At 34.8% G+C, this 14972-nt stretch overlaps 2 protein-coding genes across 2 annotated transcripts; both read right to left on the bottom strand.

Annotated features, from left to right (window-relative positions):
* Nucleotides 1-3336: 3336 nt before the first annotated feature.
* Nucleotides 3337-5503, bottom strand: LOC105558440 (neprilysin-2-like). Its single transcript, XM_012006129.1, has 2 exons — nucleotides 5104-5503; nucleotides 3337-4062 (listed from the first exon to the last, which is right to left on the bottom strand). Exons 1-2 carry the CDS (start codon nucleotides 5500-5502, stop codon nucleotides 3790-3792), a joined length of 672 nt encoding a protein of 223 aa, XP_011861519.1. The 5' UTR covers nucleotide 5503; the 3' UTR covers nucleotides 3337-3789.
* A 1883-nt stretch (nucleotides 5504-7386) lies between these two features.
* Nucleotides 7387-8355, bottom strand: LOC105558445. The gene has a single exon (XM_012006143.1). The coding sequence runs from the start codon at nucleotides 8353-8355 to the stop codon at nucleotides 7387-7389; it is 969 nt and encodes a 322-aa protein (XP_011861533.1).
* Nucleotides 8356-14972: the final 6617 nt, after the last annotated feature.

Below are 14972 nucleotides of genomic sequence, written 5' to 3' on the forward strand. Positions count from 1 at the left end.
CAGAGTATTTTCACTATCAAAAGTTTAGGCTCATAAGTGCAAAAAAATCGAAAAATAATTCAGGAAAAAACATTTGTAAAGTGAAAAATACCTTTGTAGGAATACAAATAAGACTCCAACTATCGTTCAAGTTTCTTACATCTAGATTTACTATGCGTTAAGAGTAGATATTTAAGTATTTCCAATTTCATGCACTTTTGTCTAAGATTGTACGTCCAATACATCCTTAAGCTGAACAATCTCTCTTTGGGCTGTTGTATGATCGGACATTGTATGTCAGTCGATGTGCGGAGTGAAAAATTGATTTCTTCATTTCGATGGATATTAATTTATTTCAAAAAATCTTTTGTGCACTACGACGCTTAATTCCTGTTAATTCATCTAAGTTTCTTTTTCGAATCTGATTTACTGTTATTAATTGTCACTAAATATTTTTTGTAGATCTTTTGCTGTAACAATTGATAGATGTAACGTAAACTACTTGAAAAGAATCAGTATCACGGGTCGAAACGTCATAACTTAATTCTATGAAATACAAAATTTCTACCAGCTTAAGTCGTTTTAATTCTTAATTAAACAAAAAAGATAACATCCCTAGCGGAAAAAAATTCTATAAATAACTACAAAAAATTTATTTGAAATAGAAATTTGTAGAAATTTTTATATCTTCGTGGAAACATTTACTTTTTTTGTAAAAATATCTACGAAATAGTACCACAAATTGCAATGTTCTCAAATCAAGAAATTATTGCAAGTAATATTTCATGAAGATGTACAATTTTGTAAAAATTAGTACAAAACTTTACTAGTTTTAAAAATTTGAGAAACAAAATCTTCAAGAATTAAAACATCTGCTTACTTGTAGAATATTATAAAAATTAACAAAAGTGTTCCAATTCTAGCATTTTCATGTTGATTTTTATAACACTTTAAATTTACGCACAATTTCTTAGATTCTGGCAGTGATATTTAATTTTTTGTAGAATTTTGTAGAATTATTTCCAGCAGGGATACGAGGTCTGTCTTAGAAGGATCCAACCTCTGCGTATATCTTTGTCCTCGGGCATCCTATTTTGGAAATTAAGTATTCAGTATTTAGGGTGGGCCTTTGGAAGCACTTCCATCAAGCGGCACGACCCAACAGCTGTTCAGTTGCCAACAGTACGCAGTTGTGTGAGCCTCGAAAACTCTGAGCGTCGCATTTCACAAAATTCGTTTCACGAGTGCTTACGAAAGATCAAAAGAATTCTCGAGTTGTAATTATCGAAGACATCCTGAGATCTATCAACAAAGATCCTGAGTTGCTTAAAAGGGTGCCAAGTGTTTGGCAAAATTGAATACAAATTCTCTATTCGACTACCCAGATAACAATTCTTGCACGCAAATTTTGCTTGTCTTATGCATGCAAATTTGCATGAGATTTGCCTGAGTTTTGTCCGTAAGATATGTTTAGTCTGTGCTTTTGCACGCAAGTGGCTAGCTCATGTATTAACGTATAATTTTGCACGGAAATATCTATCAACTCACGTACAAAAATGGCTCAACAACGCAAGCAAAATTCTATCCAAGTGCGTCTTCATAATGCCAGATGTTTGCGCGCAAAATATTTTCTGGGTAATTCAGTCATCGTGAAATGCAATCTATTTTTATCTTTTGTTACTGCTACAATCAAAAGAATGAATCAGCTGTCAATCATATTATTTTTATTTCAATTCGTTTATTACATAAAAAGCAGAATCGGTATCGGAAAGGATTTTGAATCTTTAGATATAATATCTTTATAATCCTATGATTTTTGACTGCTTATGCAGTCAGGATTTTGTATTATTTATATGTATATTTTCTTCTTATCGCATTGATTATTACATTGTTTATTAGATTGCATAAGTAACTATTTTTTTCTTGCATTGCTCATCCATTACTCACATTTACAACATAATTAACGTGATCACGTTTGAATAAAAAAGTAAGTGAAAGACAGAAAGTACCATATATATTATGATAAGGCAATGGATACTGTCTGCATCTGTCATATATTTAAGTAAAGGACCTAGAAATCTCTTTTTAAATATAAATCTAAAGTTGCTCTCTTAATGTTATAACGCGTGTTTGTCAGCATCTCTTTCGATATAAATGTCATTATACATATATACGTATGTATATGTATGTATGTACACGGTGTTACGGATGAGGTATCCATCCACTTGTATACAGGTATAGGCGAGTAAACTGAAAGCAAAAATTATGTACCATTTTGTAAAATTTGCAATAGTTATTGAGTAATTAATTCAAACGTCTGTGCGAATAAGGAAAGCGATAGGCCGGACTCGGTAGGCATGTAAAGTAAGAGACGGAGCAATGCGTGACACATGGCACTACGTTGGAAAAAATTGTCAAGCAGTGAGCAGCGAGTCTCAGACGAGACACGTAAACAATCGGCACAGTATTATATGCCACGCATTGCTCCACTTCTCACTATCAAACGATACTCACTGTTGCTAGATCTAACAAATAAGCCATGTCTACCGAGTCCAGCCTACCACTTTTCTCGCGTGTATTTGCTCAACGTTTAAATTAATTACTCGATAACTATTGCGAATTTCACAAATTGGCACATAACTTTTTTTTCAGTTTAACCCGCTCTATCTGTACGAGAGGTTGGACATTTTATCCGTAATACCCTATGTACAGGATGTTCTGTGATGACCAAATCCGCCGTACAATTTAGAGCAAGACAAACTGAATATAAAAGTCTCATGTTTTGCAAAATTCATAATAGTTTTTGAGTAATAAATAAAAATGTCTGGGCAAATAAGCGCACGAAAAGCGGTAGGCCGGATTCGATAGGCACATTAAATGCCTTAATTGTTTCGTCTCGTAACAACGGTGAGCGTCCGATAGCGGGAGGTGGAGCGACGCGCCGGAAAAAAGTTGTCTCACAGTGAACAGCAAGCTTCAGATAATGTTCACTGCTTGTCCCTCACCGCTATGAGACTAAACAAATAAGTTATTTAATAACGTCAGTGTTTTCTTGACTATACCTGGCAGTTTTAATAAGACAGAAAATGTATTGCGAAAAATATCTCTTACTAGGCGTCTCAACCAATTCGACCACCGAGGCATATGATAATATTTGTCGCAATAACAGTATAAAGATGTTGTCTATACGCATCTATTTCAACTTTTTTAAACGGCGCGCCGATAAGGGTTGTCGGCCGTATGCAAAATTGTCGAATACGCGATTTTTAAGTCCCCCCCCCTCCTCCAGGTTCAAACCCTGGCTGAGGTAATATTTTTCGCAAGAAATTTTCTATGTTATTAAAAATGCCAGGTATGGTAAAAAAAACACTGACATGTTAATTATCGCTGGCGACATCGAAGAATTCTTATTATGTGGTTAAGCTATTTAATGTCTGCTGAGTTGAGCCTACTGTTTATCGTGCGCTCATTTACCCAGATGTTTTTATTTATTATTCGAAAACTATTGTAAATTGTGCAAAATAATATGAGACTTTTTGACACAGTTAGCCTCGCTCTATCTAAATTTGATGGCGGATTCGGTCATCGCCGGACACCTTGTATGCACACATAAACACACAGCATAATGACTGACGTTATTTATTTGATTATTATTTGACGTTATTTAACGCTAAATGAACGATCAAAGGACACGGATTTCAATTCCAGAGAGGTTTGAAAACTTTTAGTCTCTGTAATTCTCCCTTCTTAATTTACAATTTTGATTATATTAAGACGATATATTTCATATATCATCAAAGCAAACGCGAACTACCAAACATTGCATTTTTTCTTGGGATTCATTGGTGAACCTAACGGACAGTTGAAAGCCTTAGCAAAGTCTTCGCTATTTGACAAAGGACCTAGCACTCGTATTGACCCGGGCGAATGCACGCTGCTACGAATCTTCGTAAGAGCTTCCTCTGGTCTCATAGATCCACACCAGATTTGTGCATAGTTGAGGAAGAATAATTGATCATGTGTAAGGTTCACTCCTGGTAACAGCGGTTCCTCACCGTGAATAGAAACCCATTTCTTGTAAGCCTGTTTGATGAAGAGAGATTAGTGACATGCTTTCAACACTAAAATTAAAAAATTTTTGTATCTTTCAAATTGATGTCCACTTTCAGGTAAATGTTTTCCAAGGTATAGTATATAAAATCATGATTTTCTTTGAAGCTTTTGGTTCTTTCTACACTGATAAAAAAATATAGTTGAAATAACCATAATTTCACTATAATTTATAGTATCCTGAGGCGCCAAACATATAGAATAGTGCTTTTTACTATGAAAAATATTCTTAATGTAACTTAAAAATATAGTTCATAAAATCATAATATTTATTTCATAAAACCATATAATTATGATTCTCATTGCTAAAATGTATTGTTAAACGGAACATCAGATTGCAAAGTAGGAGGAACTATATATTTATTGTAATCCGTGTTCATAATAATAGTAAACCATATAATAGTACTTCTTACTATTATTTATGGTTGTAAGGTGTACTATAAATATTGCAATAACAACCACAAGTAAAATTTCGAATAACTATATGTAATAGTAATTTCATTATATTCATTGGTTACATCACTTTGCACTCATAAAGAATAGTACAAGATAGCATCTTTCAAAGAAAAGATAAGCTTATACGAATGCGTAAACTTATCCGTATTTATAACACCCTAAGCGGTTTTTTACTTACGAGAGAGTCTTGTACCGCGCGTCCCTCTAGTGAAGACATTCCGAACCACTTCACTTTTGTTTACCATGCGAATAGTAAAGTGGATGATAGAATTGTACTTGCACCTACTATATAAAACTAGTTAATTTAATTACTATTCACCATCTTAATATTTTACCAGAATAATGGTTAAAAGCTTCATAAATAATAGTAAAATTTTTATGCTGGTTGGCATCACTATGCCTATGTGGTTGTTATTACTAATATTATAGTGATAATTACTATAAAAATGATATTCCTGACTATAATTATTTTACTATGCAATTATAGTCGCAAATACTACGTACTTTTCTATCAGTGTAGAACATTGACTTGCACATAGCATACTTTTTATTAATTACCCTAAAAGCCTGCTTGAGACCACCATTGTCGGCAATATTTTCCCCTTGAGTCATCCTACCGTTGATGTACAGATTTACTTCCTGCAATTTATATCTAGAATACTGGTCCACGATACATTGCGCTCTTTCGCGAAACGCCTTAATAGTAGCATTGTTCCACCATTGCATCAAATTACCATCTTTGTCAAATTGACGACCTTTATCGTCAAAACCATGGGTGATCTCATGACCGATTACTACACCAATGCCGCCATAATTCAAAGATTTCGGAAAGTGTTGAGAGTAAAAACGCGGTTGTAGAATGCCCGCAGGAAATACTGAAATGTTAAAACAATAATTATGATTAATAAAATAACAATTATTGCTGTTACGATTAATGTTGTATTGATAAGCAAGCATTTTCAACAATCAAAATAAGACATACAAATTTCCTTATACATACTTTTTGCACAAGGGTAGATTGAAACAACTCTTAAAATTATTATTAAAAATTATTTCGAATTAATTACATTTAATTTCGAGTATTATTAAAATTGCTGTACATGAAAATAAATACTTGAAATAAAAGTTAAAAACATTTTATAATACATATGACTCGGTGATTGCAAAAACTATAGGAATCTAAAATTGTTTTAATTGACTTTATTGCATAAATAAGCTTGTCTTGGATCAGCACGTAATGTGTGAAAAAATCGCATTAGTCCGTGGTCCCAGTTAATAAATATAGGGTTAAATATAAGGTAAACATAAAGTTAAAAAAGAGCGTTAGATGCAGAAGCCACACCGACAATGAGTCACTATACAGTAATTTCCTATATATTTAGTAATAATTTACAGTAATGTAATTTGCTCTTTTGTTATAAATTTTTATGTAACAATGATACAATTTTTTGTTTTTACTATTTTACAAGTAAAATCTGTCAGTTTTTCACTACTGTGATTACAGTTTCATGTTTTCAGTTTTTTGTAATTTTTCAATAATGAAACGATTTTAATAATAAAACATTATTTCACCTGAAGTTATTATTTATTGAGCGTAGAAATAATATGAGTTCAATCTGATTTTTAAATTAAAAAAAATGTTTATAATAAGACTCAACATGCAATTATCAGATTATATTTCTGCAGGATACTTTCAAGGATTGAGCATAAAAAGTTCAATAAAATCAGGTTTTTTAAGTAAGTTGCACGGTTTTACTATCCTCCCGTAAAATTTGAAAAATGGAACTCATATTGTTACTGAACTCACAAATTTAAATTATTTTTCCATACATCTACCATACTATTCACTATTATTTGTGTTAAATTTTTATTTTTAATAAGGTATAAAATTGAAGAGAGTTTAACAAGAAATTCTAGTGTATAAAAATATTTTTGACACGTTATTGTTGAAAAATGAATTATGAACATCATGTGTACGTTTACGTCTTATTAATGCCACTCGGTATATGATAATTCTTTTCTGTATCATGTTTCACATTACAAGGTGATGGCAAGATTGATTTTTCTAATTATTCTATACATATAAACAGGAGTGTCAGTACAGCCCTTGTGGCCTTGTCATAACCAGACCTAAATGTAATCTAGGCATGGAATTCCATACCTCGGAATCTACAGATAAAATATAATATTTCCTGAAAAAATATATTTCTTATTTCATTTATAAAAAGTTTTTTGGGGTAAATATTTACCTTTACACACAGATCAATATCAAAGTCAATTAGAAATCTTGGCTTTCAAGCTTTCGCGGCTGCTGTCTTTTTCAGTCGTAATGGCTTCCGGATGGTTGCCCCGTCCGTTTGCAGTGTGGTGCCAACGTTTCGCAGGCGTTGCAGTCTGCATCATCAGGGCTGGGAGACTCTGATACTGAGCTCCCTTGCGTTGCGGTAGTCCTTAAATACCCGTGTCCCCTTTTTTGGGGGGGTGGAGAGGAGGGGGAAAGGACCGAAGGAAGGGAGAGGAGGCGAGTCAGCCAATCGGGGCGTTGTAGGCTGACTAATTAAAAAACCGGGAGGACGGTGTGCCATATCGAGTTAACCTGATAGCTTTTGTCGCGATTCAGGTTATAAGGGTGTTTCAAAATTTCAAGGCCTTCGCGGTGATTTCGCGCGAAAGAGCTTTGGGACGGGGCCAGCATGGTGGCTTTGTTAAACTGGACGGCGCGGCGGCGCGGCGTTCCGGTCTCAATCTTGTGTTCGACTAGGGCTGATTGTGAGAAGTGGCCGTATTTCGTACATCGCTGGTGTTCTTTGATCCGTGTACCGATCTTCCTCCCGGTTTCTCCTATGTACACTTTTCCGCAAGCGCAGGGATTTTGTAAGCCCCTGGGGCTGCCAAATGGGGTCTCCGATCCTTGGGATTGGGGAGCATTTCAGAGAGTTTGTTGTGTGGTTTGAATATCATTCTAATGTTATGCTTGCTCAAAAAGCGGTCCGTCGTGCTTCGGAGGTACGGGAATATTACCGCCTTTTTCTTCTCTTTCTCTGCCTCTGGCGTTCTAGTGTTATTAAGGCTGGGTTCCTTGTTTGTCAGCTTCTGGATTGTACGGTTGATGTTTCTGCTACTGTATCCATTCCTTGTCAGAGCTCGGTGGAGGTGGTTTAATTCTCCGTCCAGGGCAGCTGGTTCCGAGATGGAGTGTGCTCTGTGGACTAAAGAGCTGATCACCGAATTCTTTTGGGCGAGATGATAGTGGGAGTTTGCATGGAGGTATCGGTCCGTGTGCGTTGGATTACGGTAGACGTGGTGGCCTAGGGTGCCATCCTCGTTCCTGCGGACCAATATATCCAGGAAGGAGATTTGGGAGTTTTGTTCAATCTCCATTGTGAATTGAATGTTAGGGTGCTGGGAGTTGATAAAAGTAAGAAATAGAAGTAGGGTTTTCCTTCCGTGGTTCCAGATGACAAAAGTGTCGTCCACGTATCGGAACCACATGGAGAGTTTTAGTGAAGCCTTCTTCAGGATTTCGTTCTCAAACTGTTCCATAAAGATGTTTGCGATGATGTGTGACATAGGGGATCCCATTGCTGCTTCCGTGGTTTGTTCGAAGAATTCTCCTTGGAACTGGAAATAAGTGGAAGTGAGGCAGTGTTCTATTAGTGGGAACAGGTTGGATGGAATCTCTTTGGATGTCTTGATAATGTCCAGGGTGTCTTGAACTGGGACTTTGGTGAACAGGGAAACCACGTCAAAACTCACCAGGATGTCGTTGCGTTTGGTTTTTATCTTGGTAATCCTGTTCACGAAATCCATTGAGTTCCTGATATGGGAATCGTTAAGGCCGGTGAGTTTTTGAAGAGGTTTGGTAAGAAAGCGGGCTAGCTGGTAGGTGGGGCTCCCAATGTTGCTGACAATGGGCCGTAGGAGCACTGATTCTTTGTGAATCTTCGGAAGGCCGCGGCCGTATAGTCTGGGGGCTGCGCTGTCGCTGGGGGTCAGGTATTTCGTAGTTAGAGGAGGGAGGTTTGCCTTCTTGATAAGGGAGGAGGTTTTCTTCTCTAGGCTGGAGGTTGGATCGCGTTTGAGTTTTTTTGTAGACTTGGACGTCTGATAGCAAGGTGTTGACTTTGTTGTGACAGTGTCTTTTGTCCATCACCACTGTTCGCGTTGCCTTTGTCTGCTGGCAGAATGAGGATGTCGTCATTCTGTTTTAGGCTTTGAAGCGCTATGCGCTCTTCCCTGTTGATGTTTGGTCTAGGAAGTTTGGCTTTCCAGAGGATATAGGCTAGCTGTTGTCTGATGTTATTGCCTGTTATTGCGATGATCATCCCGCCCAAAAGAATTTGGTGATCAGCTCTTTAGTCCACAGAGCACTCTCCAATTCGGAACCAGCTGCCCTAGACGGAGAATTAAACCACCTCCACCGAGCTCTGACAAGGAATGGATACAGTACCAGAAACATCAACCGTACAATCCAGAAGTTGACAAACAAGGAACCCAGCCTTAACAACACCAGAACGCCAGAGGCAGAGAAAGAGAAGAAAAAATACTCCCGTACCTCCGAGGCACGACGGACCGCTTTTTGAGCAAACATTAGAGTGATATTCAAACCACACAACAAACTCTCTGAAATGCTCCCCAATCCCAAGGATCGGAGACCTCATTTGGCAGCCCCAGGGGCTTACAAAATCCCATGCGCTTGCGGAAAAATGTACATAGGAGAAACCTGGAGGAAGATCACTACACGGATCAAAGAACACCAGCGATGTACCAAATACGGCCACTTCTCACAATCAGCCCTAGCCGAACACAAAATTGAGACTGGACATGCCGTCCAGTTTGACAAAGCCACCATGCTGGCCCCGTCCCAAAGCTCCCCTTATGAAAAAATACACTCAATCATACGTTGACGGTCCGAAATAACCATCAAATTGAGTGTAAACCTTCATAATCGAGTGTTTCATGAAGGTTTACACTCAATTTGATGGTTATTTCGGACCGTCAACGTGTGATTGAGTGTATTTTTTCATAAGGGTCTTTCGTGCGAAAACACCGCGAAGGCCTTGAAATTTTGAAACACCCTTATAACCTGAATCGCGACAAAGGCTATCAGGTTAACTCGATATGGCACACCGCCCTCCCGGTTTTTTAATTAGACAGCCTACAACGCCCCGATTGGCTGACTCGCCTCCTCTCCCTTTCTCCGATCCTTTCTCCCTCCTCTCCACCCCCCAAAAAAGGGGACACGGGTATTTAAGGACTACCGCAACGCAAGGGAGCTTAGTATCAGAGTTTCCCAGCACTGATGATGCAGATTGCAACGCCTGCAAAACGTTGGCACCACACTGCAAACGGATAACCATCCGGAAGCCATTACGACTCAATTAGAAATCATTTGGAGCTGGCTGTGTAAAGCTAAATATTTATCCATAGTATAATAATTGTTATACTATACAGGTTGTCGCCAAACGTTCTGGCCAGACTGTAAAATTTTATAGGAAATTCAATTAAAGTTTAAACGCCTTTTTAGGACCTGGCACAGATGAAGGTAGCCACTTGAATTATTATGTGAATCCGTATACCGTATTTATTCCACCCTGTCCTCGCAATAAGAATTTTAATTTTTCAGTATGGGGGAAGGGAGGTTATCGTAAAGAATGCTATGTATAGCATTTATAAAGGTAATTTAGAAAAATTGCTGTGCGATCCCACACAGCACCGAAATATTTCAGAAAGCTCTCAAAAAGTTGTCAATGAAATATGAAACCTTTCAAAAAAATATTTCAGACATGTTTCAGATACATGAAATGTCCGCGTAGATGAGATATAATAAATGTTTCTGAAATATTTCTGAAATGCTTCAGAAATATCTCTTAAATGCTTCGGAAATATTTCTGAAATGTGTCGGAATTATTTCTGAAATGCGTCGGAAATATTTCTGAAATGCGTCGGAAATATTTCTGAAATGCTTCAGAAATATCTCTTAAATGCTTCGGAAATATCTCTTAAATGCTTCAGAATTATTTCTGAATGATTTCTATATTACATTTCAATAATTTTCAAGTTATATGTTGGATAGCTTTCAATAATATATGTTTTAGAGATTACATACGAAATATTTCTTTGAAATGTTTCGTAATATTTCTGAAATATTTTGTGTGAGAAGGATCATAAATGATTGCGATGAAACATTTTAGAAATATTTCTGAATTATTTCTATATTACATTTCAATATTAATTTCCAAGTTATATGTTCGATAGCTTTCAATAATATATGTTTTAGAGATTACGTACGAAGTGTTTCTATGAAATGTTTCGTAATATTTCTGAGAAATAGAAACATTGAGAGAAATAGAAAAATAGAAACATTTCAGAGAAATATTTTGTAATATTTCTGAAATATTTCAGTGAGAAGGATCATAAATAATTTCGATGAAACATTTCAGAAATATTTCTAAATGATTTCTATCTTACATTTCACTATTAATTTCCAAGTTATATGTTGGATTATAGCTTTCAATAACATATGTTTTAGAGATTACGTACGAAATATTTCTCTGAAATGTTTTGTAATATTTCTGAAATATTTCAGTGAGTAGGATCATAAATGATTTCGATAAAACGTTTCAGAAATACTTCTGAATGATTTCAATGTTACATTTCAATATTAATTTCCAAGGTATCTTTTGAAAAGCTTTCAATGACATGTGATTTTGATGAAACGTTTCAAAGATATTTCTGAATGATTTCAATTTTACATTTCAATATTAATTTCCAAGTCATCTTTCGGAAAGCTTTCTGAAACTTGTTTTGCTGCGTGGGGATATTATCACACGTGAATTCACTGACGATAATGATTTCACCTAAGGAGAAACAACCTGTGTTTGTCCGTTCGTAACGGTACGCAGAACAGGGTGGAATAAATACGGTAGATGGATTCACATGATAATTCAAGTGGCCACCTTAATCTGTACTAGGTTCTGAAAAGGCGCGCCTTTAAACTTTACTTGATTTATATCGTAAAAGGACCGTGTTACAAATTTAGTTGTTTATAGGGAATTTCTGAACACAAAATTTCCTATAAACAAAATATCGATGAATAAAAAAATTCCTTAAGAAGTTAGCGCCCAAAAACTTCTAAAATCACATTTTTTTAAATACATTTTTGAAATATCTAGGAAAGTATAATACAACTTTGTTAACAAAAAGTATCGAAACAAAAGTTATAGAAAATTAAACCATCGTTCAAATAAAACCAAAATATTGTTATTACGCTTCATAGGTTTTCAGAGAACCAGTTTTAAATGCGAGAAAAAGCGCTTTTTTGGTTACTGATAGCAAAACTTTTGAGAAATACCCATTATTTGTAGAATTATGATCTTAGTTAATTTTTAATGTTTATTTTGATTGTTGGCTATTCCACTAAAAAACTTTACTTTTCTGTATTGTTTTTTTCTTTCAATTTTACTTTTCTACATTTTGTTTGTACTTTTTTGTGTATTTAACTGGTTATCTCAAGACTTATAATAAAACGTAAAAAATATTTTTATCATATTTGAAAGATACCACAAACCGACAAAAAAGCTGTTTTTCATACCTAAAGATCAGACTAGGTGACCCCAAAGGTTTTTTGTGTGCTGAACATGAATCCGTTGTCCGTTTTTCCCTAGCACGTCAGGATTCTAAGATATTCTAAGCTAAATGTGGAAAAAAGGCCATTTTGAGACATATTTAAGTTTATGTCACACGTAGAGGAAAATTTTTTGCTTATTACTGTTTCTGATAACTTATAGTACAAGTTTTCCCCTTTAATTTCCGTTTCTGCACGTCTCAAAACGATTCTTCCTGGCCGAAATATTGCACATTGAAGTTGAGATAATTTCAATGCTAATAAAAATATTACTACAAATGTAGGATACCAATATAGGAATACAATAAAGAGGAAATTTGAGGCCAAATTGCACATGGCTTCCTCATAGAGGAAATTTAGTGCCCGGATTAAAATTCTACGTAAACAATTTCCATTTTGCAACTTTAAACTACCCTTCCCTTATACTTTGATAAAACTTAACTTGGTATAAACAAATTCTCAATTTGATTAATAAGCAATTCCATTTTTCAGTCTAAAACTAACTTCCCCTTTTCTTTGATCAGGCCCAATTTGCTAAAATCAACTTGCTCGGTTGAGTAGGAAGCAATTTGCAAATTTCTATTTTTTGTCCTTCTTTAACTTTATACTTAATTGTGTACTTTAACTCATCTAGTTTCCTCTATGTTTTTATTAATTATTTTGCTGAGAGAGACTATGAGATCAAAACATACATACACAGAATGTTCAGTTTATCATTTGACAATAAGCTATTGATTTTAATGTAATCTATATTGTTCATGTTTTGTAGCCCTTGACTTTCCTATATTTGTTATTATTTAAAATGATATTTTAAATTTCATAAAAATAAGATTAGTTTGGAGATTTATTGAAAAATATTATATTTTAAAAAATTCTAGCTAGTTATAACAAACATAATATCTCTCAAACAGTAGTTACAAAGTATGGTATACCTATAAATGTTTAAAATTTTTGCTTAATACATTTTGTATACATAAAGCAATAGTTTCGATAATATTAAATTAAAATCACATATACTGAATTAGATCCTAAGAGTTGTTTCATCTTCTGACAGTGTGAAAATGTACAAAAATACATATTTCCTACACTATTTTTAACAATTCTATGACATATTTAAAGTGCACCCAAATTGATAAAGAGTAATTCTAACAACTTCTTTATCAAATAAGTATACATATAGTCTACTATTGTGGTCCAATCTTGTAAAAAATTTATACAGGAAAAGACTAGATAGGTTGAGATATTTAACTTAAAAAACTTGAATAACTTAAAAATATATAATTTTAAAGAAAAAACATTTCAGACAAAAGTTATTGAAAGGGGAACACAAAATGATGCCATTTATTTGATCTTCGATAATTGTTAGAAGATCATATAGTCACTTTCAATTTTTTAGGTAGACTCCTCTATTTTTATTGTACCATTTTTTTGTATTGATTAATTTGAACAACTTTTGTCTGAATCATTTTTTTCATTTGTCTAATATTTTTTTAGGTATTCAAAGAAAACTGATATTTACTCTTACAGAAATATAAACGAAATAATTACTAGAAAATTATTTTATATCTGTAATTTCTAATGATTTAATTCTTGAACAATAATTATTTAATGCTTTTTGTTCCCAGTTATTACATTTCTGAAGGGTAACTTACGATATCTTGATAATTGTTGGAGGTAAAAGTAACACAGGACTTTTTTACTTGATTTGGTCTCAAAAATATGTTGTTACAATAATGTCCCAACCCTTTTGTAAATATTTGTGTATACATGAAACTTCCAAGGAGATTTGAAGATCATCAAGTAAAAATGGAACTCTATTATAATAGCAGATTCTTAAGAACACATAAAGTAGAAAAATCCTGTGCTACTTTTTCCTCTGACAAATTATCGAGTTATCATAAGTTCAATATTGACAAAATTACCAAGTTTGCTTTAAATATCGTAAAAAATATTACGCAACTAAAAACTGTTTCAAACAAAACTCGTTCAAGTTGACCACTACAAAAAGATAGTATAATAAAAAATAAGGGTTTTTGTTTAAGTAATTGAAAGTGAACGTTTATGTGACACTAAAACTTTAGAAAAACGGATCCAGCCTCAATGATTTTGACATTGTCAAGTTCACTCGCCTCTCGAGAGGTTTTATCCTTCACTGGTGTTTATTAAAACATCATTCACAAAAATGTTTGTAACTGGATTCATGCATCATATGGTTACGCATGGGTTTATGACTTTCCACGGGAAGCCAGATCCATCCTGCACCGATCCTTGCTTTTGGAGCTAAACTAGGTTCACACATTGTACGATTCCACATGGGTTTGCGAGTTGCCACGCAAAGCAAGATCCATCCCACATTGACTCCTGTTTTTGGAGCAAAACCAGGTCCAAACGTTGCACCGTTCCACATAGGTTTACGACTTTCCACACGAAACAAAATCCATTCCATACCAACCTCTGCTTTTGGGCGGCAACTAGGTCCTTGCGTCTTATAGTTTCACATGGGTTTGCAACTTTCTATGCAAAATGTGGTTTAATTATAAACATAGGTTCTATTGTTTGTTGGCAAGGACATCCAAACTGCTAAGGTACATTCTCTTAAATGTACATGGTGTCTAAAAAAATTACATATAATTCGCTGAAATTCTTTTATTAGTAACTTTTTAACAAACAACAAGCAATGGCTAAAACCTCTTGAAGGTCACTCGGGAGGATGATCTTGACAACATATGTCTAGGTCAAGGTCATTTAGGCTGGGTCCATTTTTCTAAAGCTTTACCAGATAAATCGCTCTATTTTTAAC

This window comes from Vollenhovia emeryi, unplaced genomic scaffold (genome assembly GCF_000949405.1).
Source record: "Vollenhovia emeryi isolate VEMERY1.0 unplaced genomic scaffold, V.emery_V1.0 DF939344.1, whole genome shotgun sequence".
In the NCBI taxonomy this organism is placed as follows: domain Eukaryota; kingdom Metazoa; phylum Arthropoda; class Insecta; order Hymenoptera; family Formicidae; genus Vollenhovia; species Vollenhovia emeryi.

Excerpts from the sequence above, each read along its gene's own strand:
- LOC105558440 (XM_012006129.1), bottom strand. The coding sequence starts at position 5,502 with ATGCTTGCTTATCAATACAACATTAATCGTAACAGCAATAATTGTTAT. Across the intron at positions 4,063-5,103 it reads GTCTCAAGCAGGCTTTTAGG|GCTTACAAGAAATGGGTTTC; the intron begins GTAATTAATAAA and ends TTCATCAAACAG.
- LOC105558445 (XM_012006143.1), bottom strand. The coding sequence starts at position 8,355 with ATGGATTTCGTGAACAGGATTACCAAGATAAAAACCAAACGCAACGAC.